The sequence below is a fragment of the Entelurus aequoreus genome, linkage group LG13 (assembly GCF_033978785.1).
Source record: "Entelurus aequoreus isolate RoL-2023_Sb linkage group LG13, RoL_Eaeq_v1.1, whole genome shotgun sequence".
In the NCBI taxonomy this organism is placed as follows: Eukaryota; Metazoa; Chordata; class Actinopteri; order Syngnathiformes; family Syngnathidae; genus Entelurus; species Entelurus aequoreus.
The window spans coordinates 6,762,089-6,787,116 of NC_084743.1; the positions used below are offsets into that span (position 1 = coordinate 6,762,089).

The 25,028-nt window shown below is 39.6% G+C and overlaps 1 protein-coding gene across 2 annotated transcripts in view; it reads right to left on the minus strand.

The window, feature by feature from the left end:
- brip1 (BRCA1 interacting helicase 1) overlaps positions 1-25,028 on the minus strand; it is a 61,597-nt gene that overhangs the window by 18,630 nt on the left and 17,939 nt on the right. For both annotated transcript variants that reach the window (XM_062067326.1, XM_062067327.1), the window contains 10 exons: positions 21,895-22,158; positions 19,910-20,128; positions 18,314-18,513; positions 18,113-18,245; positions 16,851-17,005; positions 15,346-15,523; positions 14,867-15,007; positions 9,568-9,729; positions 6,616-6,775; positions 6,404-6,525 (listed from right to left, as the gene is read on the minus strand). In XM_062067326.1, coding sequence (XP_061923310.1) covers positions 6,404-6,525; positions 6,616-6,775; positions 9,568-9,729; positions 14,867-15,007; positions 15,346-15,523; positions 16,851-17,005; positions 18,113-18,245; positions 18,314-18,513; positions 19,910-20,128; positions 21,895-22,158 — 1,734 coding nt within the window. The remainder of the gene's footprint in view (positions 1-6,403; positions 6,526-6,615; positions 6,776-9,567; positions 9,730-14,866; positions 15,008-15,345; positions 15,524-16,850; positions 17,006-18,112; positions 18,246-18,313; positions 18,514-19,909; positions 20,129-21,894; positions 22,159-25,028) is intronic.

The following is a 25,028-nucleotide window of genomic DNA, read 5'->3' on the forward strand; positions in this document are numbered from 1 at the left end:
GGTTCCAACAACCCTATGAAGATCTCAGAAGCAGTCTGGTTCCAACAACCCTATGAAGATCTCAGAAGCAGTCTGGTTCCAACAACCCTATGAAGATCTCAGAAGCAGTCTGGTTCCAACAACCCTATGAAGATCTCAGAAGCAGTCTGGTTCCAACAACCCTATGAAGATCTCAGAAGCAGTCTGGTTCCAACAACCCTATGAAGATCTCAGAAGCAGTCTGGGTCCAACAACCCTACCAAGATCTCAGAAGCAGTCTGGTTCCAACAACCCTACCAAGATCTCAGAAGCAGTCTGGTTCCAACAACCCTATGAAGATCTCAGAAGCAGTCTGGTTCCAACAACCCTATGAAGATCTCAGAAGCAGTCTGGTTCCAACAACCCTATGAAGATCTCAGAAGCAGTCTGGTTCCAACAACCCTATGAAGATCTCAGAAGCAGTCTGGTTCCAACAACCCTATGAAGATCTCAGAAGCAGTCTGGGTCCAACAACCCTACCAAGATCTCAGAAGCAGTCTGGTTCCAACAACCCTATGAAGATCTCAGAAGCAGTCTGGTTCCAACAACCCTATGAAGATCTCAGAAGCAGTCTGGTTCCAACAACCCTATGAAGATCTCAGAAGCAGTCTCCATGGCTGCGAGTCCAGCATGAGACATGTGAGCACTTCACCATCCACTTCCAAAGCTGCTGCAAGAAGGCCAGTCGCCCAAAGGGATGATGTCATGTAAATGCGAGCTGACCCATTTTACCTACCTGCCCTGCACTCTGGCATCCCTCCATCTGACATGACAGGTAACATATGTGGAAAAGCCAATGGTGGCTCCAAGCAAATCTCCCAAATGTGCAAGAAAGCAGAGGCTGGAGGGCCTGAGTGAAAATGTCAGAGATCTGCTGTCCCCTGGACTGACGCGTTCATCCTGAAAAACACATCTTTGTCATTTGGAGGTGCTTTCATCAGGTGGGGGAGGTGGGGGGAGGTGGGTGGAGGAGGAGGCCTCTGGCACTGTGCTTGTCACTGACATTCATCAGGTGGGGGGAGGTGGGGGTGAGGAGGAGGCCTCTGGCACTGTGCTGGTCACTGACATTCTCTCATCTCACTGCAGTCGTACATTACACTTTTCAACATATTAACGCTAATTATTCATTCCTCATTTTCTATACCGACACAATTTCCTCCGCCAGGAACGTTTTCTGTCTGTTTCTCAGCAACTTCACTCCAAAGTTATGGGCGGACTTTGAGTAAACGCTCAGGAAATGTCAGAAACAGGATAAGCAACAAGTGATTCCATTTTGGGACTGATCCCGATCATTTGCCACCTCCTTTTAATATTCCTTCATCTACTGCCACCTCCTTTTAATATTCCTTCATCTACTGCCACCTCCTTTTAATATTCCTTCATCTACTGCCACCTCCTTTTAATATTCCTTCGTCTACTGCCACCTCCTTTTAATATCCCTTCATCTACTGCCACCTCCTTTTAATATCCCTTCATCTACTGCCACCTCCTTTTAATATTCCTTCGTCTACTGCCACCTCCTTTTAATATTCCTTCATCTACTGCCACCTCCTTTTAATATTCCTTCGTCTACTGCCACCTCCTTTTAATATTCCTTCATCTACTGCCACCTCCTTTTAATATTCCTTCATCTACTGCCACCTCCTTTTAATATTCCTTCATCTACTGCCACCTCCTTTTAATATTCCTTCATCTACTTCCACCTCCTTTTAATATTCCTTCGTCTACTGCCACCTCCTTTTAATATTCCTTCATCTACTGCCACCTCCTTTTAATATTCCTTCATCTACTGCCACCTCCTTTTAATATTCCTTCATCTACTGCCACCTCCTTTTAATATTCCTTCATCTACTGCCACCTCCTTTTAATATTCCTTCATCTACTGCCACCTCCTTTTAATATCCCTTCATCTACTGCCACCTCCTTTTAATATCCCTTCATCTACTGCCACCTCCTTTTAATATTCCTTCATCTACTGCCACCTCCTTTTAATATTCCTTCGTCTACTGCCACCTCCTTTTAGTATTCCTTCGTCTACTGCCACCTCCTTTTAATATTCCTTCATCTACTGCCACCTCCTTTTAATATTCCTTCATCTACTGCCACCTCCTTTTAATATTCCTTCATCTACTGCCACATCCTTTTAATATTCCTTCGTCTACTGCCGCCTCCTTTTAATATTCCTTCGTCTACTGCCACCTCCTTTTAATATTCCTTCATCTACTGCCGCCTCCTTGTAATATTCCTTCATCTACTGCCACCTCCTTTTAATATTCCTTCATCTACTGCCACCTCCTTTTAATATTCCTTCATCTACTGCCACCTCCTTTTAATATTCCTTCATCTACTGCCACCTCCTTTTAATATTCCTTCGTCTACTGCCACCTCCTTTTAATATTCCTTCATCTACTGCCACCTCCTTTTAATATTCCTTCGTCTACTGCCACCTCCTTTTAATATTCCTTCGTCTACTGCCACCTCCTTTTAATATTCCTTCGTCTACTGCCACATCCTTTTAATATTCCTTCATCTACTGCCACCTCCTTTTATTATTCCTTCATCTACTGCCACCTCCTTTTAATATTCCTTCGTCTACTGCCACCTCCTTTTAATATTCCTTCGTCTACTGCCACCTCCTTTTAATATTCCTTCATCTACTGCCACATCCTTTTAATATTCCTTCGTCTACTGCCACCTCCTTTTAATATTCCTTTGTCTACTGCCACCTCCTTTTAATATTCCTTCATCTACTGCCGCATCCTTTTAATATTCCTTCATCTACTGCGGCCTCCTTTTAATATTCCTTCGTCTACTGCCACCTCCTTTTAATATTCCTTCGTCTACTGCCGCATCCTTTTAATATTCCTTCATCTACGGCCACCTCCTTTCAATATTCCTTCGTCTACTGCCACCTCCTTTTAATATTCCTTCGTCTACTGCCACCTCCTTTTAATATTCCTTCGTCTACTGCCACCTCCTTTTAATATTCCTTCATCTACTGCCACCTCCTTTTAATATTCCTTCATCTACTGCCACCTCCTTTTAATATTCCTTCATCTACTGCCACCTCCTTTTAATATTCCTTCATCTACTGGTCTGGTGCCACTCAGTTTTATTTGTTGGATTTGTTTTCCCGTTTTTGCTGGCCTTGAGCTCCACTAACTTGATGTGTGGACTGGACTTGGGCTGAGGACTTGGACTGGATAGAGCCTGGCTGGCATCTTGTGTTTGACGTGACAGAACAACTCCACCACGTCATGCAAGTCACGGAGGCAGAGAACATCCGTTTGAGAAAGGAGGCACATGCTCAGTGACCACGAGATGGCCATCTGTGAGCTCAACGCCAAGATGCTTGCATTGTCCGTTCATTTGGAGAAAATGGCCTCTCAAATCACGGTCACGCTAACTGCTGCCACTAACTGTTAGCATGCGGCTAACTTGCAATGTTGGTGAACTTAGCATTACTCACTCTGTGAGGTTTGAGGGCAAGTTTGGTGAATGTGAGACTTTTATTAGCTGATAAGGTACGTATCAGACGGAGCAAGAGTGGCAGTACGTATCAGACGGAGCAAGAGTGGCAGTACGTATCAGACGGAGCAAGAGTGGAAGTACGTATCAGACGGAGCAAGAGTGGCAGTACGTATCAGACGGAGCAAGAGTGGCAGTACGTATCAGACGGAGCAAGAGTGGCAGTACGTATCAGACGGAGCAAGAGTGGCAGTACGTATCAGACGGAGCAAGAGTGGCAGTACGTATCAGACGGAGCAAGAGTGGCAGTACGTATCAGACGGAGCAAGAGTGGCAGTACGTATCAGACGGAGCAAGAGTGGCAGTACGTATCAGACGGAGCAAGAGTGGCAGTACGTATCAGACGGAGCAAGAGTAGCAGTACGTATCAGACGGAGCAAGAGTGGCAGTACGTATCAGACGGAGCAAGAGTAGCAGTACGTATCAGACGGAGCAAGAGTGGCAGTACGTATCAGACGGAGCAAGAGTGGCAGTACGTATCAGACGGAGCAAGAGTGGCAGTACGTATCAGACGGAGCAAGAGTGGCAGTACGTATCAGACGGAGCAAGAGTGGCAGTACGTATCAGACGGAGCAAGAGTGGCAGTACGTATCAGACGGAGCAAGAGTGGCATACCTTCTTGCAGGCAAAGCAGCTGCCTGGGCGTGGCCGTCCTTGATAATCGCAAAAGGGTTTTTAACCAATTTTCTGTGTGAACTGAGACAAGTTTCCATCATCCGGTGTGAGGTAGAGAGGCTGAGGACAGACTGATTGCACTGCGGCAAGAAAATACATCGGTTGCGGAACATTCCAGATTGTAGCTGCTGGGGCTCTCCGTGCAATGTTCCGTTCCCGTCCAAGGATGAACTGGTGTTCCTTGAAGGAGCTTATCAAGCCTGCTCTTCAGCTGGACAACAGTCAGGGGGAGTGCACCAGGGCTACTTTGGTCAACCAGTTCATCATCTGTGTCCGTTCCAGTGGACATTGGACTGAGAAGCAGCAAGGCCAAGCAGCGAGGTGGTTCTCAAACTGCAGCTATGCCTGCACTGAGGGCAGGCGGGTCATTCCAGCGCTCGTTGCCCAGTTAACCCAGGAGGTCGTGGTCCTACTTCCAAGGGGAACTCTTCCGAAGGTTAATCAGCTTCAGACCCCACCCTTGAAGGTACTTTACTGTGGAAGGGGTCCTCAGTCGATGTTAAGACTTGTTGAGTCTGGGGCTGACAATTGTTTCATTGACTCTGGCTTTGCTCACAAGTTAAAGACTCCTCTGGTTCCCCTCAGTAGCTCCAAAGTGGTACGCTCCCTTGATGGGCAACCTTTAGCTAATATTTCTTATCAGACCTGTAACCTTACTCTTGTGTTGGCTGGCATATTATACCTTCCCACTCAGCGCCAGTAGTTTTGGCATTTACTGTCCAAATATTGACCGGTCTAAACCAGCCATCTCTGACTGGAGCTCATTTAGTCATTCTAATTGTCTTAGGGCGGAGCTTAATCAGACTCCCCTGGAGTCCAGTATTGAACCCACTGATTTATCTGCCGTGCCTAGTGAGTACCACGATCTTAGAGAAGTATTTAGTAAAGATCGTGTTATCTTTTCCCAGGCCGTATTCTCTATTTATTAATAAAAAGCAATATTCAGCCTGCTAAACATTCTGTAATTGGGGACTATCAACCAGAACTGCCACAAAACTGTATATTCCTCGGCTGATGTACTAACATTTATTTAGGTAGCAATATCACAGATCACGTGACAAAACATCTTTGACAAAGCACGATCGTGATGTCGGACATTTTCATGTTACTGCAGTTAGACCGATTGTGACAGAGCGCTTTTATTGTGAAGGTGGATGCGTGTGAGAAGGTGTCTTGACCAAAGTGTCCAATTAAAAAGCGACTATCTTTTATTCTGGTGATCTTTTACTCCATCAGTTACAGTAACAATCACGTTTAAGTTATCGAAGCACTCGACTGTCAAGTTAACACGGACGTGAAGCTTCTTCTCTCTACAAGCGGCAACTTGTCGTGGCTTTGACGTGACATTTCCTTGGCTCAAAAAGGTTCATTATGTCTTCTGATTCATGTGCTTTTTCAAATGTTCTGGTAATCAGAGCATATTTTAGATATATTAGGTGGAATTTTTACCTGACAAGTTTGGACTGTCATCTGCAGTCTTCTTCAGAAGTGTCACCTGACCTATCAGCTGTTCTCATAGGCGTGGCCAACCAGGCACACCTGTCAAGTCTACCTGGTTGGCTCCCCCCACCCCCGCTTGATGGTTAATGGAGGAGGGAGTCCCAGGTATGCTCCCTCATCCCCATTGATGGTTTCCTTGGGCCGCTTCCTTAGTTTGCTGGCCTCCATAATGCATCCTTTGAATGTGTTACTTTTTGTGCCGATGATTTTGCCGTTGTCCCGGTCTATGATGTGGTTATTTATTTTGCAATGACCTGATATGGATGATTTTAAGAATTCCTTTTCGGATTTTTGTTTTAGGCTTCTTGTAAACCTTCCAGTCGTCTCTTTTTCTCATTCTTTCTGATGTTCTTTCTTTCTTGTGTTGAATGCCCTCCCTGTTTCTCCGATGTATGATCCAAAAATACATACCAAAAATATGGTCCGATTACAAGAAAAATGGAAAATGACATTTCCTTAATGTACCTTTTCATTGTGCATTTCTGCTCGCTAGTTTCCCGCTTGTGGCTCAACAGCAACTGGACGCCATTACATTTCCCCGTGCTATCAGTTCAAAGTAACTGATAGGTAATGCGTGATTATGGCGTTAACTTTGGCGGCCCTAGTTTGAACCTTTGACAAGACGCTTCCTGGCATGAAACAGGAAGACAAATCCCACAAAAGCAGTCGGTCTTCTGCTTACCTGGAGGTCTTTGATGTTGGGGAAAGGAATTCCGATGGTGACCACAGCTCTGGCGTTGTCGTCAGTGAAGTCCAGTCCTTCGCTGACTTTTCCTCGACACACAGCCATCAGCAGAGCGCCATCTGGTAGGCAGTGATCATATTTGACAAAATGATTGGTAAGCAACCAATCAGTTGTGTATTGATCAGGTGAATAGTAGTCAAAGACCTCACCTCTTTCCTCGCTGCATTTGATGGCACTGTAGTAGATCTGAAGCAGCTCATCAAAATCACCCTTCCCGCCACCACGAGGTTCTGTTATCACCGTTTTCAGCTGTTCTAGTTTCTCCCAAGCTCCGGTGGTGATCCACCTATCCCGCATCTTATCCAGCATCTGAGCAAACAACATGACTTTGTACATGCTGGCTGTTCACTGGCAGACCAAAAGTGGTGTCAATATACCATCTGTCAGAAACTCCCGCGGTCTGCCTAGCACACGTAAGGCAGGTATGGCAAAGAGACGGATCAAGATTTTAACACACGAAGTTCGGAAAAAACGAAAAACTATTTTTAAGACGGATTTCCAACAATAGACGGAAAACTCACCTGCCTGTTTACAGGGAGGAAAAGACACGACAGGTACAGTAAATCTCTTGTAGAAGAACCTTCTCATCTCCTTGTGGGTGGATTGTATTTCTCAAATGTTTATTATTGTAGCAATATGGTTGTTAAAGCTAAGTATTTCTGATCATTTGTGAAGGCACCACACGCTGTGTGTTGGCAGAGCAGCGCATGCAGGACAGTTCAGCTTGCTAATAAAGTAAGAAGATCCATCACCTCCTTGTTATGTGTGTGATATACAGTTCTGTATCTTGTACACCTTCACTCAAATATAAACTTTTGTAGAGGCTGGAACCAATTATTCATATCTGCATTAGTTCTTATAGAGAAATTTGCTTCACTATACAAACTTTCCCATTTACGAACCGATTAAGTTGGTAAACGGAGGTTCCACTGTAGTGCACGTACTGTTACGTTAGAAGATGAAGAAGAAGACTAAACATGGGGCTCGGTTAGTAAAACTATGAACATCACAACCAGCAACTACTCTGCTGCTGGAGCTTTATCTTGAATTGTGAATCTTCTTTTTTCCTCTCTACTTTTCTAACCATATTGCTTCGCAAAGGTTTGTCCTCCATGTTTAACACTGGTGTGAGTCATGGGGGTGTGGATTGTCCAACTTCACAATGTCTTCTACAACACTGCAGCATGTCAATCATTGCAACTTGGTCTTATTGAATTGTGTCTATCATTAACAATCTTTATGTAAGACAAGAACACATGTTTTTCTTTGTTTATGTATTCTATGTCCTAAATGAAGGCTAGCAAAAGTCAGCTAAGAGTGGAGTCAATGAGTGTCACTCTATTCCACCTATAAAGTGCTCTAAAAACATCCATCAAGGTTTTATAAACACACTGTAAGTATATACAGTATGTAGTATCTAGTAACATTCATAATAACATGTAATATTTACGTATTTTATATACACGCTAAGTATATATGTAGTGTAGTAACATTCATAATAACATGTAATATTTACATATTCGATATACACACCAAGTATACATGTAATGTAGTAAAATTCATAACATTTAATATATACATATTTTATATACACACTGTAAGTATATATGTAATGTAGTAACATTCTTAATATGTAATATTTTCAAATTTTATAAACACACTAAGTATAAATGTCATGTAGTAACATTCATAATAACATGTAATATTTACATATTTTATATACACACTGTAAGTATATAAGTATTTTAGTAACATTCATAATAACATGTAATATTTACATATTTTATATACACACTGTAAGTGTATATGTAGTATCTAGTAACATTCATAACAACGTGTAATATTTACATATTTTGATCATTTTAAGTATTAATTTCACATCACAACGTTCACTTTCCCTTCAACAACAACAAGACTACTAATCATGGCAGACTTGATGAGAGACAACAAAGACTACTTTGGGACAAATGAGGATCCAGAAACGTCTATTTTTGAGACTGAATATAAAGAGGATGATCTACAAGTTTTAGAAGCTAAACAGTGAAGTGAAGTGAATTATATTTATATAGCGCTTTTTCTCAAGTGACTCAAAGCGCTTTACATAGTGAAACCCAATATCTAAGTTACATTTAAACCAGTGTGGGTGTCACTGGGAGCAGGTGGGTAAAGTCTCTTGCCCAAGGACACAACGGCAGTGACTCGGATGGCGGGAGCGGGGATCGAACCTGCAACCCTCAAGTTGCTGGCACGGCCGCTCCACCAACCGAGCTATACCGCCCCGACAGACGCAGCTTTAGTCAAACACTAAGCATCATGTAGCAGTATTGCTAAGTGCTAAATAAGAACATATTATAACAATCACTTACTGTACAATGTCTGCTCTCACTGGGATGTTTATATCTTCCCCTTCACATCAACAATTCATCATCATCCTCACAAAGGGTTAAAAAAGTGTCTTTCTGGCCATCTCCGGGTCTAAAATGGATGTGAAAGTTGACCAACTTGTGGGTTTATGTCCACAACCTTCTACTATCCAGGTGTGTGTTTATGTCCTCAACCTTCTACTATCCAGGTGTGTGTTTATGTCCTCAACCTTCTACTATCCAGGTGTGTGTTTATGTCCTCAACCTTCTACTATCCAGGTGTGTGTTTATGTCCTCAACCTTCTACTATCCAGGTGTGTGTTTATGTCCACAACCTTCTACTATCCAGGTGTGTGTTTATGTCCTCAACCTTCTACTATCCAGGTGTGTGTTTATGTCCTCAACCTTCTACTATCCAGGTGTGTGTTTATGTCCTCAACCTTCTACTATCCAGGTGTGTGTTTATGTCCTCAACCTTCTACTATCCAGGTGTGTGTTTATGTCCACAACCTTCTACTATCCAGGTGTGTGTTTATGTCCACAACCTTCTACTATCCAGGTGTGTGTTTATGTCCTCAACCTTCTACTATCCAGGTGAGAGACATGATGTATCATCTACAATCAACTTTCACCAACTCAGAGGCCATGCAGCAGCTCAATATGTGGTGGAGGTGGACAAGTAGAATACCTGGTACTAGAAAGAGCTGACAAGAAAGGTGTGGTCCTTCTTCATCTTACCTTGTAGGAGGGGAAGAAGCAGAGGACCCCCTTGGAGACCACCTGGCAGACATGCAGCAGCAGAGCACCCACTTCATCTTGGAAGATGAAGGTCTCAGCATGTTGGAAGGTGGCACACAGTTTCCTGCCTTGAGGACCCTCGCCCACTGTGCCAACCCACACCTGCACACACATGATGCAATGCCAACATATATCAATTATGCCCTGTTTGGGAATATATACTTTTATTTTACACTTATATCTAAATAGTAAAGTGTTTGTGTATATATACTTTTTTTTTTTTTTTTAATGTCCTGCCCAGCTTCTCGGGCAAATCATATAGCAGATGTAGATGATCATATAGTAGATGTAGATGATCATATAGTAGATGTAGATGATCATATAGTAGATGTAGATGATCATATAGTAGATGTAGATGATCATATAGTAGATGTAGATGATCATATAGTAGATGTAGATGATCATATAGTAGATGTAGATGATCATATAGTAGATGTAGATGATCATATAGTAGATGTAGATGATCATATAGTAGATGTAGATGATCATATAGTAGATGTAGATGATCATATAGTAGATGTAGATGATCATATAGTAGATGTAGATGATCATATAGTTGATGTAGATGATCATATAGTAGATGTAGATGATCATATAGTAGATGTAGATGATCATATAGTAGATGTAGATGATCATATAGTAGATGTAGATGATCATATAGTAGATGTAGATGATCATATAGTAGATGTAGATGATCATATAGTAGATGTAGATGATCATATAGTAGATGTAGATGATCATATAGTAGATGTAGATGATCATATAGTAGATGTAGATGATCATATAGTAGATGTAGATGATCTTATAGTAGATGTAGATGATCATATAGTAGATGTAGATGATCATATAGTAGATGTAGATGATCATATAGTAGATGTAGATGATCATATAGTAGATGTAGATGATCATATAGTAGATGTAGATGATCATATAGTAGATGTAGATGATCATATAGTAGATGTAGATGATCATATAGCAGATGTAGATGATCATATAGTAGATGTAGATGATCATATAGCAGATGTAGATGATCATATAGTAGATGTAGATGCCCATATCGGCTGTTCAGATTTACTTTACAAAAGAGAAGTGTAGGATACTTCTCTTGTTGCCTTACTTGTATTTTGACTTTATTAAATGTATTTATATTATCATTTGGTGCAGCCGGGCCGGAGCAGGAGGGGATAGAAAGAGAGAAAAAGGAAGACAGAGGGGGGAATTGTGGGGACAAGAGGGGGATTAGACAGAGAGAAAAAAACAACAACAGGAAACACAACAACAACAACAACAACAGAGCAACATCAGCAAATAGGACATGTACAAATATGATGGTAAAAGTAATAGCAAATAAGCAGTTAGCGAAAATTTAAAAAAAAAAATACAGAAATGACAATGAGCATTATTACACTAAAAATGGAGCAATATGAATACCAATAGAAATAGTGCTATTGATAATAAACAATACCAGTACTTTACCTTTATTATCAACAATACAATTGTTCAAATGCAACAATACATATACGTAATGATAACTTGAGATACGAAAGAATGCAGAAAAATGGAGGGGAAGAAAGAGAAGCAACCTTAACCTTGTAGATTGTTATAGTAACAATAGGTTAAGCTTTGTCAGTGTGCCATGTGTTATACCCAGTTTACCCTAGGGCAACAACGTTAATGTATGTTTGATGAAACGTGATTATGTGCATGAGTGTATGTGTGCATATGTACTTGTATATGTACAGTATGTGTATGTGTGCTTGTACAGTGAATGTATATGTACAGTATGTGTATATGTGTGTACAGCGAATGTATATGTACAGTATGTGTATACAGTATGTGTGTTTGAACAGTGAATGTATATGTACAGTATGTGTAAATGTGTGTTTGTACAGTGAATGTATATGTACAGTATATGTATGTGTGTGTTTGTACAGTGAATGTATGTGTAGTATGTGTATGTGTGTGTTTGTACAGTGAATGTATATGTACAGTATGTGTATACAGTATGTTTGTATAATGAATGTGCGTGTGGATGTACGAACTTTGAGTGTGTAAATATGTACTGTATTTATTTGTATATGTATGTGGGAGCGTAGGTACCTATGTATGTGTGTATGTATGTGTGTGAGTATATGTGAATTTGCATGTACAATACATTTGACTCCCAGTGTGTGCGGGAGCCAGAGTACGGCCCCAGCCTCCCCGAGAACCCATCCCACAAACAGTAGGTGTGGAGCCCAGGGAACCAGGGGCCACCGCCCCCACGCAGCCAAGCCGGACAGCGACAGGAACCCCAGAGCCTGGCCCACCGTGCCGCCCACAAGGGCCAGCAGCAGGCCGCAGACAGACGCACCCGGCAGAGGACAAGGCACGAGAAAAACAGGGGGAAGCCAGACCCCAAGCCAGCGAGAGACCACACCCCACACGGACAGAAAGGCGGGACGCCCCGCCCGAGGGGCCCGGAGACCCCCCGCAACCGGACGGGAAGACCGCCCCCGCCCCACCGGCAACAGGGCCCCCACGAGCCCCCCCCCCACCCCCGGAGAGCGCGGCGCGTGTATATATACTTAAATGTAACACATATCTAAATAGTATTGTGTTTGTGTATATATACTTTAATTTAACATTATATATAAATAGTACAGTGTTTGTGTATATATACTTTAATTTAACATTATATATAAATAGTACAGTGTTTGTGTATATATACTTTAATTTAACACTATATATAAATAGGAATATTTGTGTATAGACACTGTAATTTAACACTTACATCTAAATAGTACAGTGTTTGTGTATATGTTTTAATTTAATATTATATATAAATAATACTGTGTTTGTGTATATATACTTTAACACTTATATGTAAATAGTACAGTGTTTGTGTATATATACTTTAATTTAACATTGTATATAAATAATACTGTGTTTGTGTATATATACTATAATTTAACACATATCAAAATAGTACAGCGTTTGTGTATTTATGCTTTAATTTAACATTATATCTAAATAGTACAGTTTGTGTATATATACTTTGACATTATATATAAATAATACCGTGTTTGTGTATATATACTTTAACACTTATATCTAAATAGTAGTGTTTGTATATTTATGCTTTAATTTAACATTATATATAAATAGTACAGTGTTTGTGTATATATACTTTAATTTAACACTTATATCTAAATAGTACAGTGTTTGTGTATATATGCTTTGATTTAACATTATATATAAATACTACTGTTTGTGTATATATACTTCAATTTAACACATATCTAAATAATACTGTGTTTGTGTATATATACTTTAACATTAATATCTAAATAGTACAGTGTTTGTATATATATACTTTAATTTAACATTATATATAAATAGTAGTATTTGTTTATATACACTCTAATTTAACAGTTACATCTAAATAGTACGGTGTGTATATACACTCTAAATGAATATGTTTTTGTTTGATTTAAACATGAATTAGAGCCGTTGGTGTTATATACAGCATCATGTATGTAAAATGTAAACACAGACGTAGGTACTAATATGAATGATGTACAGTATATACTGACCTGAGATCTAAAATGTAAACACAGATGTAGGTACTAATATGAATGATGTACAGTACATACTGACCTGAGATCTAAAATGTAAACACAGATGTAGGTACTAATATGAATGATGTACAGTATATACTGACCTGAGATCTAAAATGTAAACACAGATGTAGGTACTAATATGAATGATGTACAGTATATACTGACCTGAGATCTAAAATGTAAACACAGATGTAGGTACTAATATGAATGATGTACAGTATATACTGACCTGAGATCTAAAATGTAAACACAGATGTAGGTACTAATATGAATGATGTACAGTACATACTGACCTGAGATCTAAAATGTAAACACAGATGTAGGTACTAATATGAATGATGTACAGTATATACTGACCTGAGATCTAAAATGTAAACACAGATGTAGGTACTAATATGAATGATGTACAGTATATACTGACCTGAGATCTAAAATGTAAACACAGATGTAGGTACTAATATGAATGATGTACAGTACATACTGACCTGAGTTCTAAAATGTAAACACAGATGTAGGTACTAATATGAATGATGTACAGTACATACTGACCTGAGATCTAAAATGTAAACACAGATGTAGGTACTAATATGAATGATGTACAGTATATACTGACCTGAGATCTAAAATGTAAACACAGATGTAGGTACTAATATGAATGATGTACAGTATATACTGACCTGAGATCTAAAATGTAAACACAGATGTAGGTACTAATATGAATGATGTACAGTACATACTGACCTGAGTTCTAAAATGTAAACACAGATGTAGGTACTAATATGAATGATGTACAGTATATACTGACCTGAGATCTAAAATGTAAACACAGATGTAGGTACTAATATGAATGATGTACAGTACATACTGACCTGAGATCTAAAATGTAAACACAGATGTAGGTACTAATATGAATGATGTACAGTACATACTGACCTGAGATCTAAAATGTAAACACAGATGTAGGTACTAATATGAATGATGTACAGTATATACTGACCTGAGATCTAAAATGTAAACACAGATGTAGGTACTAATATGAATGATGTACAGTATATACTGACCTGAGATCTAAAATGTAAACACAGATGTAGGTACTAATATGAATGATGTACAGTATATACTGACCTGAGATCTAAAATGTAAACACAGATGTAGGTACTAATATGAATGATGTACAGTACATACTGACCTGAGATCTAAAATGTAAACACAGATGTAGGTACTAATATGAATGATGTACAGTATATACTGACCTGAGATCTAAAATGTAAACACAGATGTAGGTACTAATATGAATGATGTACAGTACATACTGACCTGAGATCTAAAATGTAAACACAGATGTAGGTACTAATATGAATGATGTACAGTATATACTGACCTGAGTTCTAAAATGTAAACACAGATGTAGGTACTAATATGAATGATGTACAGTACATACTGACCTGAGATCTAAAATGTAAACACAGATGTAGGTACTAATATGAATGATGTACAGTATATACTGACCTGAGATCTAAAATGTAAACACAGATGTAGGTACTATAATGAATGATGTACAGTATATACTGACCTGAGATCTAAAATGTAAACACAGATGTAGGTACTAATATGAATGATGTACAGTATATACTGACCTGAGATCTGTTGATGACATGACTGGCCTCCAGTTGGATGGAAAATTTCACCCCCAGTTCTGAGGAGAAGGAGCTCATAGGTGACAGAGTCCCTGAAGTCAGAACAATGCTGTGAACTTTGCCACTCAGGTCGGAAAAGGCCTGGAAGACAAATGAGACACAGGCTATGTATGGGGAGATGTTTGACTTGTATGGAGGTGACTACAGAACACAGCACACCATGGACATCCACCATAGACTTACACAAACTTGAATCATCCACAAGGGAAATTGTTCAACACAGTAGCTCAGTTACAATGATGGAAAGTGTAAGGATGGAAAGGACAATGCAGGTATAAATAAACTAATATAGCCATAAACAAATCTAACATATATACGAATATATACCTAATATGTGTACAGTATATTATCTATACAGATATATTATATTATGTCTACAACAATGTCAGGAAGGTGGATGTACCAACATGGAGGCTCACCACAGCAGGGTTGAGGCACCAGAAGCTCACGGTCACAACTTCAGTCTTCACTTTGATTTTCTTGCGTTGTTTGTGACTTGGAATGTTCATGAAGCCATAAACATCCTGAGTGGTGGGCGGGGCCTTGTTGGTCCATGCATAGTTCTTCTGGAGGGCAACTCTGTAGTCCTCACAGTACCTACACACACACACACACACACACACACACACACACACACACACACACACACACACACACACACACACACACACACGCACGCACGCACGCACGCACGCACGCACGCACGCACGCACGCACGCACGCACGCACGCACGCACGCACGAAAAATATTGCATATTTTTTGTGTTTGTCATATGTTACTACATGATATATATACTTGCAGTGTGTATATTGTACATATTACATATTGTTATGAAGGTGTGTGTTACTACATTACATATATACTTGCAGTGTGTATATTGTACATATTACATATTGTTATGAAGGTGTGTGTTACTACATGATATATATACTTGCAGTGTGTATATTGTACTTATTACATAATGTTATGAAGGTGTGTGTTACTACATTATATATATACTTGCAGTGTGTATATTGTACATATTACATATTGTTATGAAGGTGTCTGTTACTACATGATATATATACTTGCAGTGTGTATATTGTACATATTACTTATTGTTATGAAGGTGTGTGTTACTACATTATATATATACTTGCAGTGTGTATATTGTACATATTACATATTGTTATGAAGGTGTGTGTTACTACATGATATATATATACTTGCAGTGTGTATATTGTACATATTACATATTGTTATGAAGGTGTCTGTTACTACATTACATATATACTTGCAGTGTGTATATTGTACATATTACATATTGTTATGAAGGTGTGTGTTACTACATTATATATATACTTGCAGTGTGTATATTGTACATATTACATATTGTTATGAAGGTGTCTGTTACTACATGATATATATACTTGCAGTGTGTATATTGTACATATTACATATTGTTATGAAGGTGTCTGTTACTACATGATATATATATACTTGCAGTGTGTATATTGTACATATTACATATTGTTATGAAGGTGTCTGTTACTACATTACATATATACTTGCAGTGTGTATATTGTACATATTACATATTGTTATGAAGGTGTGTGTTACTACATTATATATATACTTGCAGTGTGTATATTGTACATATTACATATTGTTATGAAGGTGTGTGTTACTACATTATATATATACTTGCAGTGTGTATATTGTACATATTACATATTGTTATGAAGGTGTGTGTTACTACATTACATATATACTTGCAGAGTGTATATTGTACATATTACATATTGTTATGAAGGTGTCTGTTACTACATTACATATATACTTGCAGTGTGTATATTGTACATATTACATATTGTTATGAAGGTGTCTGTTACTACGTTACATATATACTTGCAGAGTGTATATTGTTGTGAAGGTGTCTCACACCTGCAGTTGTCTCTGTAGAGGAAGTCCAGCACCATGAAGAGACCTTTGAGGACAGTGGCTGCTGAAGAGCTGATGGTAGAACACTGCACTCGGTCCTCTGTGCCATCTAGCGACACCTCCACCTCCTCCTTCTCTAGCACGACTGCCAGATGTTTCTAGACAGGAGCACAGCAAAGTAATCATCACCAAGTGATGCACACTTCAGAGCTTCATGCTGGCTGTCTGCCCAATAACACGTCTAATAGTTCATCACTGTTCTTACGTCCTGTTTCACTCTAATAACACGTCTAATAGTTCATCACTGTTCTTACTTCCTGTTTCACTCTAATAACACGTCTAATAATTCATCACTGTTCTTACGTCCTGTTTCACTCTAATAACACGTCTAATAGTTCATCACTGTTGTTACTTCCTGTTTCACTCTAATAACACGTCTAATAGTTCATCACTGTTCTTACGTCCTGTTTCACTCTAATAACACGTCTAATAGTTCATCACTGTTCTTACATCCTGTTTCACTCTAATAACACGTCTAATAGTTCATCACTGTTCTCACTTCCTGTTTCACTCTAATAACACGTCTAATAGTTCATCACTGTTCTTATGTCCTGTTTCACTCTAATAACACGTCTAATAGTTCATCACTGTTCTTACATCCTGTTTCACTCTAATAACACGTTTAATAGTTCATCACTGTTCTTACTTCCTGTTTCACTCTAATAACACGTCTAATAGTTCATCACTGTTCTTACGTCCTGTTTTACTCTAATAACACGTCTAATAGTTCATCACTGTTCTTACATCCTGTTTCACTCTAATAACACGTCTAATAGTTCATCACTGTTCTTACTTCCTGTTTCACTCTAATAACACGTCTAATAGTTCATCACTGTTCTTACGTCCTGTTTCACTCTATTAACACGTCTAATAGTTCATCACTGTTCTTACTTCCTGTTTCACTCTAATAACACGTCTAATAGTTCATCACTGTTCTTACGTCCTGTTTCACTCTAATAACACGTCTAATAGTTCATCACTGTTCTTACTTCCTGTTTCACTCTAATAACACGTCTAATAGTTCATCTCTGTTCTTACTTCCTGTTTCACTCAGATGGTTCTTAAGTTCTAGTCATGCATTGTTGCTCCTGATGATGTTTTATTGCCATGAAAAAGAAGAAGAAGAATTAGAGAAGAAGAAGAAGAAGAAGAAGAAGAAGAAGAAGAAGAAGAAGAAGAAGAATTAGAGAAGAAGAAGAGTGTACCTGCAAGATTTGAAAGGTGTCCACAGTGATGCCTCGGCTGTGAAAAAGTCCTAGAACATCTTTTCCACTCCAGACTTTACTTGCATGTTCATATCCTCGATCCACCAGAAGGTCTTGGCTGGACTGGATCCAGCTGCAGGACCAGATGCATCTCAATAAAACACCTGTGCAGGTGATGAGCGTCTGACAGGTGGCACTAACTTGTCCATGGCACAGCAGAAGTCCCTGAGAGGAACATGCTCCAACACTCGGATCTTCCTGCTGACCATCACGTCCAGCTCATCTCTGCACAGCAGCAACGTCTTGTGGTCCAGAATGAAGCTGCCACTCTCCCTGGCACAGTCCTCTATGTTGTGGCCTTCATCCAGCACCAGGATGTGGCCCGCCAGGTCTATGCTCATCTGCACACAGGAGCACAACACATGGACCTACTGGGACAGACGCTTGAGGAGAAGATGTGGAACAGATGGAATTATGTTTGACTTGGTTAGAAATACATTTGGTCTGAAAAGTAGGAATTGGTGGAGAAGAGTTGAATGTGTGGCAATAAGAATGACTACTTCTTTTATGCAATAGTCTGAAGATCCTGAATGTGGACCTTGTAGGCTTGTCTCCATACCAATGTGTTGGTACCAGTACCACAATGTATTTCCACAACATTATTGTCTTTATTGTAACAACAAATGTTAGAGTACATGAAACATATGTTTATTATTGTCATTTAGTCCTTCAATAAAATGTTGAACATACTAGACAACTTGTCTTTTAGTAGTAAGTAAACAAACAAAGACTCCTAATTAGTAGTAACATATTGTGTCATTTATACACCTATTATTTTCTACACATTATGAGGGACAAACTGTAAAAATGGATTATTCATCTACTTGTTCATTTACTGTTAATATCTGCTTACTTTCTCTTTGAACATGTTCTATCTACACTTCTGTTCAAATGTAATAATCACTTATTCTTCTCTTCTTTGATACTTGACATTAGTTTTGGATGATACCACACATTTAGGTATGGATGTGATACCAAGTAGATACAGGATCATACATTGGTCATATTCAAAGTCCTCATGTGTCCAGGGATGTATTTCCTGACTTCATAAACATAATATGAATTTTTAAAAAAGGGAAAACATTTTTGTGACGATAAAAAATATCGATGTAATCATAGAAGTATCGACTAGAAAGCTGCTCCAGTACTTGGTATCAATACAGTGGATGTCAGGTGTAGATCCACCCATGGCATTTGTTTACATTGTGACGGTGGTGAGCTATTGTATCCTCCTACGGTGTGTAGTGAAGCATGTTTAGCTATTCCTGGTCCTCCAGTGATAATGGTACTTGTAAAAAACTCACTTTATTCATCGCCATGGAGACCAGGATTAGTGATTTAGAAGTAGCTAAAACACTGTGGATGCATGTTAGCCATGTGTTAAAGCAGCTCTTCCTGAGGGTGTTTCAGTGTTATAACTTCACCTTTATCTTGACTTTTTACACCATTCTCCCTTTTCTGTCTACACACTGTGTCTGCTTGTAAGTACTCTGTGTGTGTGCACTGCTGAACATGCTCCTCTGCTCATAAAACCAGCAATGTCACCACGTGATGACAACGCGCCGTCATGCCTGTAAAAATAAAATATTGGGAACTGGTACTTTTCAAACAGAGTATAGTACCGTTTTAGATTCAATAGTACCGCGATACTATACTAGTACCGCTATACCGTCCAACCCTAGGACCTTGTAAACATTGTTGTTCCTGTTCAATGTGATCAGTCAGTGGAGGACTCACACTCTCTCGGATCATGGGGTCCAGGAGGTAGTTGTAAGGACAGAAGATGATGTGGGAGCTCTGCATGAGTTCACGAGCAGCGTAGTAAGGACAGGCACGAAGACGTTTGCCCAAAGACACCAAGTCCTCGATGTCCCAGGCCTGTTGTAGACCATGTGACTGCAGGTGGCTCTGGTGGCTCATCTTCTTTACTGCATGATGGTAACGGCACGACTTGCCCTAAGAAGTACAAACATGATACACATGTGACACTATTGATCACTAGAACTCTGGTCTTACTGCTCTGTGAAAGACACTAGAACTCTGGTCTTACTGCTCTGTGAAAGACACTAGAACTCTGGTCTTACTGCATGGACCTGTGAAAGACACTAGAACTCTGGTCTTACTGCTCTGTGAAAGACACTAGAACTCTGGTCTTACTGCTCTGTGAAAGACACTAGAACTCTGGTCTTACTGCTCTGTGAAAGACACTAGAACTCTGGTCTTACTGCTCTGTGAAAGACACTAGAACTCTGGTCTTACTGCTCTGTGAAAGACACTAGAACTCTGGTCTTACTGCTCTGTGAAAGACACTAGACCTGGTCTTACTGCTCTGTGAAAGACACTAGACCTGGTCTTACTGCTCTGTGAAAGACATTAGAACTCTGGTCTTACTGCTCTGTGAAAGACACTAGACCTGGTCTTACTGCATGTGCAAAACATCTCCACTAATCTTGTCATGTAGCAAACATCTCCACTAATCTTGTCATGTAGCAAACACCTCCACTAATCTTCTCATGTAGCAAACATCTCCACTAATCTTCTCATGTAGCAAACATCTCCACTAATCTTGTCATGTAGCAAACATCTCCACTAATCTTGTCATGTAGCAAACATCTCCACTAATCTTCTCATGTAGCAAACATCTCCACTAATCTTCTCATGTAGCAAACACCTCCACTAATCTTCTCATGTAGCAAACACCTCCACTAATCTTCTCATGTAGCAAACATCTCCACTAATCTTGTCATGTAGCAAACATCTCCACTAATCTTGTCATGTAGCAAACATCTCCACTAATCTTGTCATGTAGCAAACATCTCCACTAATCTTCTCATGTAGTAAACATCTCCACTAATCTTGTCATGTAGCAAATATCTCCACTAATCTTGTCATGTAGCAAACATCTCCACTAATCTTGTCATGTAGCAAACATCTCCACTAATCTTCTCATGTAGCAAACATCTCCACTAATCTTGTCATGTAGCAAACATCTCCACTAATCTTCTCATGTAGCAAACATCTCCAGTAATCTTGTCATGTAGCAAACATCTCCACTAATCTTGTCATGTAGCAAACATCTCCACTAATCTTGTCATGTAGCAAACATCTCCACTAATCTCGTCATGTAGCAAACATCTCCACTAATCTTCTCATGTAGCAAACATCTCCACTAATCTTGTCATGTAGCAAACATCTCCACTAATCTTGTCATGTAGCAAACATCTCCACTAATCTCGTCATGTAGCAAACATCTCCACTAATCTTCTCATGTAGCAAACACCTCCACTAATCTTGTCATGTAGCAAACACCTCCACTAATCTTGTCATGTAGCAAACATCTCCACTAATCTCGTCATGTAGCAAACATCTCCACTAATCTTGTCATGTAGCAAACATCTCCACTAATCTTCTCATGTAGCAAACATCTCCACTAATCTTGTCATGTAGCAAACATCTCCACTAATCTTGTCATGTAGCAAACATCTCCACTAATCTTGTCATGTAGCAAACATCTCCACTAATCTTGTCATGTAGCAAACATCTCCACTAATCTTGTCATGTAGCAAACATCTCCACTAATCTTGTCATGTAGCAAACATCTCCAGTAATCTTGTCATGTAGCAAACATCTCCACTAATCTTGTCATGTAGCAAACATCTCCACTAATCTTGTCATGTAGCAAACATCTCCAGTAATCTTCTGAGTGTCGCATGAAGTCTCACATCTTTGGCTTCTCTCAGTTCCTTGCAGAGTTCGTTGCGGTGTGGGTGAGGAGCCACCTGGGGGTTGACACAGGTGTGTTCCCTGCTGGACAAGATGGTCATGGGAGTGGTGCAGTATGCAGAACGTCTCAGCTCGTGGGCCACCTGAGTGATCTGTTTGTGTGTGCGTGTGCCAAAGAAGATCTTTGGCACCTTCTTGGTGCCGTCGCCATCTTTCACCTTGCCTTTGGCTGCAGCACACGGACACTGGCAGCATTCAGGAGACTGAGGGCGAAACACAAAACATCCCAAAAGGAGATGACAATGTGGAAACATTCACATATTCAACATGTCACTTTATTTCAAAAGGACATGTGAAAGATGAGAAATACACACTCTCTATTATTTTGTATATTGTTTTGTTATGTGGCCTGCAAACATTGTCATTTAACAATCATTTAACTTGACCTATATATATATATATATATATATATATATATATATATATATATATATATATATATATATATATATATATATACTAGGGATGTCCGATAATATCGGACTGCTGATATTATCGGCCGATAAATGCTTTAAAATGTAATATCGGAAATGATCGGTATCGGTTTCAAAATGATCGGTATCGCTTTCAAAAAGTAAAATGTATGACTTTTTAAAAGGCCGCTGTGTACACGGACGTAGGGAGAAGTACAGAGCACTAAGGCTGAAACGACGCGTCGACGTAGTCGACGTCATCGGTTACGTAAATACGTCGACGCCGTTTTTGTGCGTCGACGCGTCGCATAATGACGTCACACTACCGTCATGGCGGAGCGCAAAGCAGACGATCAAAGAAGACGATGCGAGCGGTGCGAGCGAGGGGGGAAAAGCATGCCAAAAGTCGTCAAAAGTGTGGGAGTATTTCAATAAACGGCCGTGTCGAGCGGAAATGGCCTATCATAGCAGCACAACGGCTATGAACGAACATTTGAAAAGAAAACCATCAACTAGTCAATCGTCCGCGCGAGCATACGTTGTCATCATTACACAAAAACATGAATGTGTCATTTGTATCTGCTAGGGGTGTAACGGTACGTGTTTTTTATTGAACCGTTTCGGTACGGGGCTTTCGGTTCGGTACGGGGGTGTACCGAACGAGTTTCTAAGCTAAAGTCTTAACAAGCTGCTTTGCTCCGTCTGCCTCTGTCTCAGCACGCAGCATTGTCCCACCCACACAACCATCTGATTGGTACACACTCAGCATTGTCCCACCCACACAACCATCTGATTGGTACACACGCAGCATTGTCCCACCCACACAACCATCTGATTGGTACACACGAAGCATTATCAGCCAATCAGCAGTGCGTATTCAGAGCGCATGTAGTCAGCGCTTCAGCGTGGAGCAGATAGGTGTTTAGCAGGTGAGCATCAGGCTGCGGACTCTCCCCAAATGATAATAAACACCTCCCAGTCAACTACTAGTAACATCACTATGAGCCCGTTGACCTTCTAGAAACTTAAACTGCAGCTCAGCTCGCTCGCAATCCTGGCTTGAGGTGAAGGCTAATTAGCTCTCAGTTCCAGCCACATCGACCCCTTCTGAGCGCCTATTTTCAGCTGCTGGGAATATTATAAACAAGAAAAGAACCAAACATGTACACATGCTAACCTTTCTTCATTACAACTGTTAGACACTCACTGGAATGAGTAGAATTGGTTATTGTGTACTGTGTTGGACTGGATGTTTATTTTGCACATTTTAAAAGCAATATTTAATGTTTACAGTGCTCCAGAATATTTAGATTGGCACTTTTTTGTATTGGATGTTTATCTTTATTTTTGCAAATTTTAGCAAATAAGCAATACTTTCACTTTTGTTGAAATGTTTACACTGTTGTTACAGAATATTTCGTTTTGCACTTTTTTGTATTGGATGTTTATCTTTATTTTTGCACATTTTAAAGCAAAATAAGCAATACTTTTACTTTTGAAATGCTTATACTATTGCAGAATATTAAGATTTGCACTGGATGTTGACTTTTATATTTGCACATTAAAAAGCAAATAAGCTACTTTTAATTTTGTTAAATGTTAAAGGTTTTAAATGTTTACATTGTTACAGAATATTTAGTCATGTTGTTGTCAATGTTGACTGAGTGGCCATACTTCTTTTTTTTTGTAAATAAAAGCCATGCCTTTTGAAAAAACGGGCCTACATTTATTTTTTCATCTTCATTTTGAATAAAAAAATAATCGGCAAAAGGAAAAAATAATCTATAGATTAATCGAAAAAATAATCTATAGATTAACCGATTAATCGAAAAAATAATCTATAGATTAATCGATAGAAAAATAATCGTTAGCTGCAGCCTTACAGAGCACCAATAAACCTTAAAGGCACTGCCTTTGCATGCCGGCCCAGTCACATAATATCTACGGCTTTTCACACACACAAGTGAATGCAAGGCATACTTGGTCAACAGCCATACAGGTCACACTGAGGGTGACCGTATAAACAAGTTTAACACTGTTACAAATATGTGCCACACTGTGAACCCACACCAAACAAGAATGACAAACACATTTCAGGAGAACATCCGCACCGTAACACAACAGAACAAATACCCACAACCCCTTGCAGCACTAACTCTTCCGGGACGCTACAATATACACCCCCCCCCCGCTACCCCACCTCCGCCTCCCCCCACCATAACCCCGCCCCCCCCTACCTCAACCTCCTCATGCTCTCTCAGGGAGAGCATGTCCCAAATTCCAAGCTGCTGTTTTGAGGCATGTTAAAAAAAAAAAATGCACTTTGTGACTTCAATAATAAATATGGCAGTGCCATGTTGGCACTTTTTATCCATAACTTGAGTTGATTTATTTTGGAAAACCTTGTTACATTGTTTAATGCATCCAGCGGGGCATCACAACAAAATTAGGCATAATAATGTGTTCATTCCACCACTGTATATATCGGTATCGGTTGATATCAGAATCGGTAATTAAAAGTTGGACAATATCGGAATATCGGCGAAAAAGCCATTATCGGACATCTCTAATAAATACATACATATACATATATATCTATAAATATATACATATACACATATATCTATAGATACATACATATACACATATATAAATACATA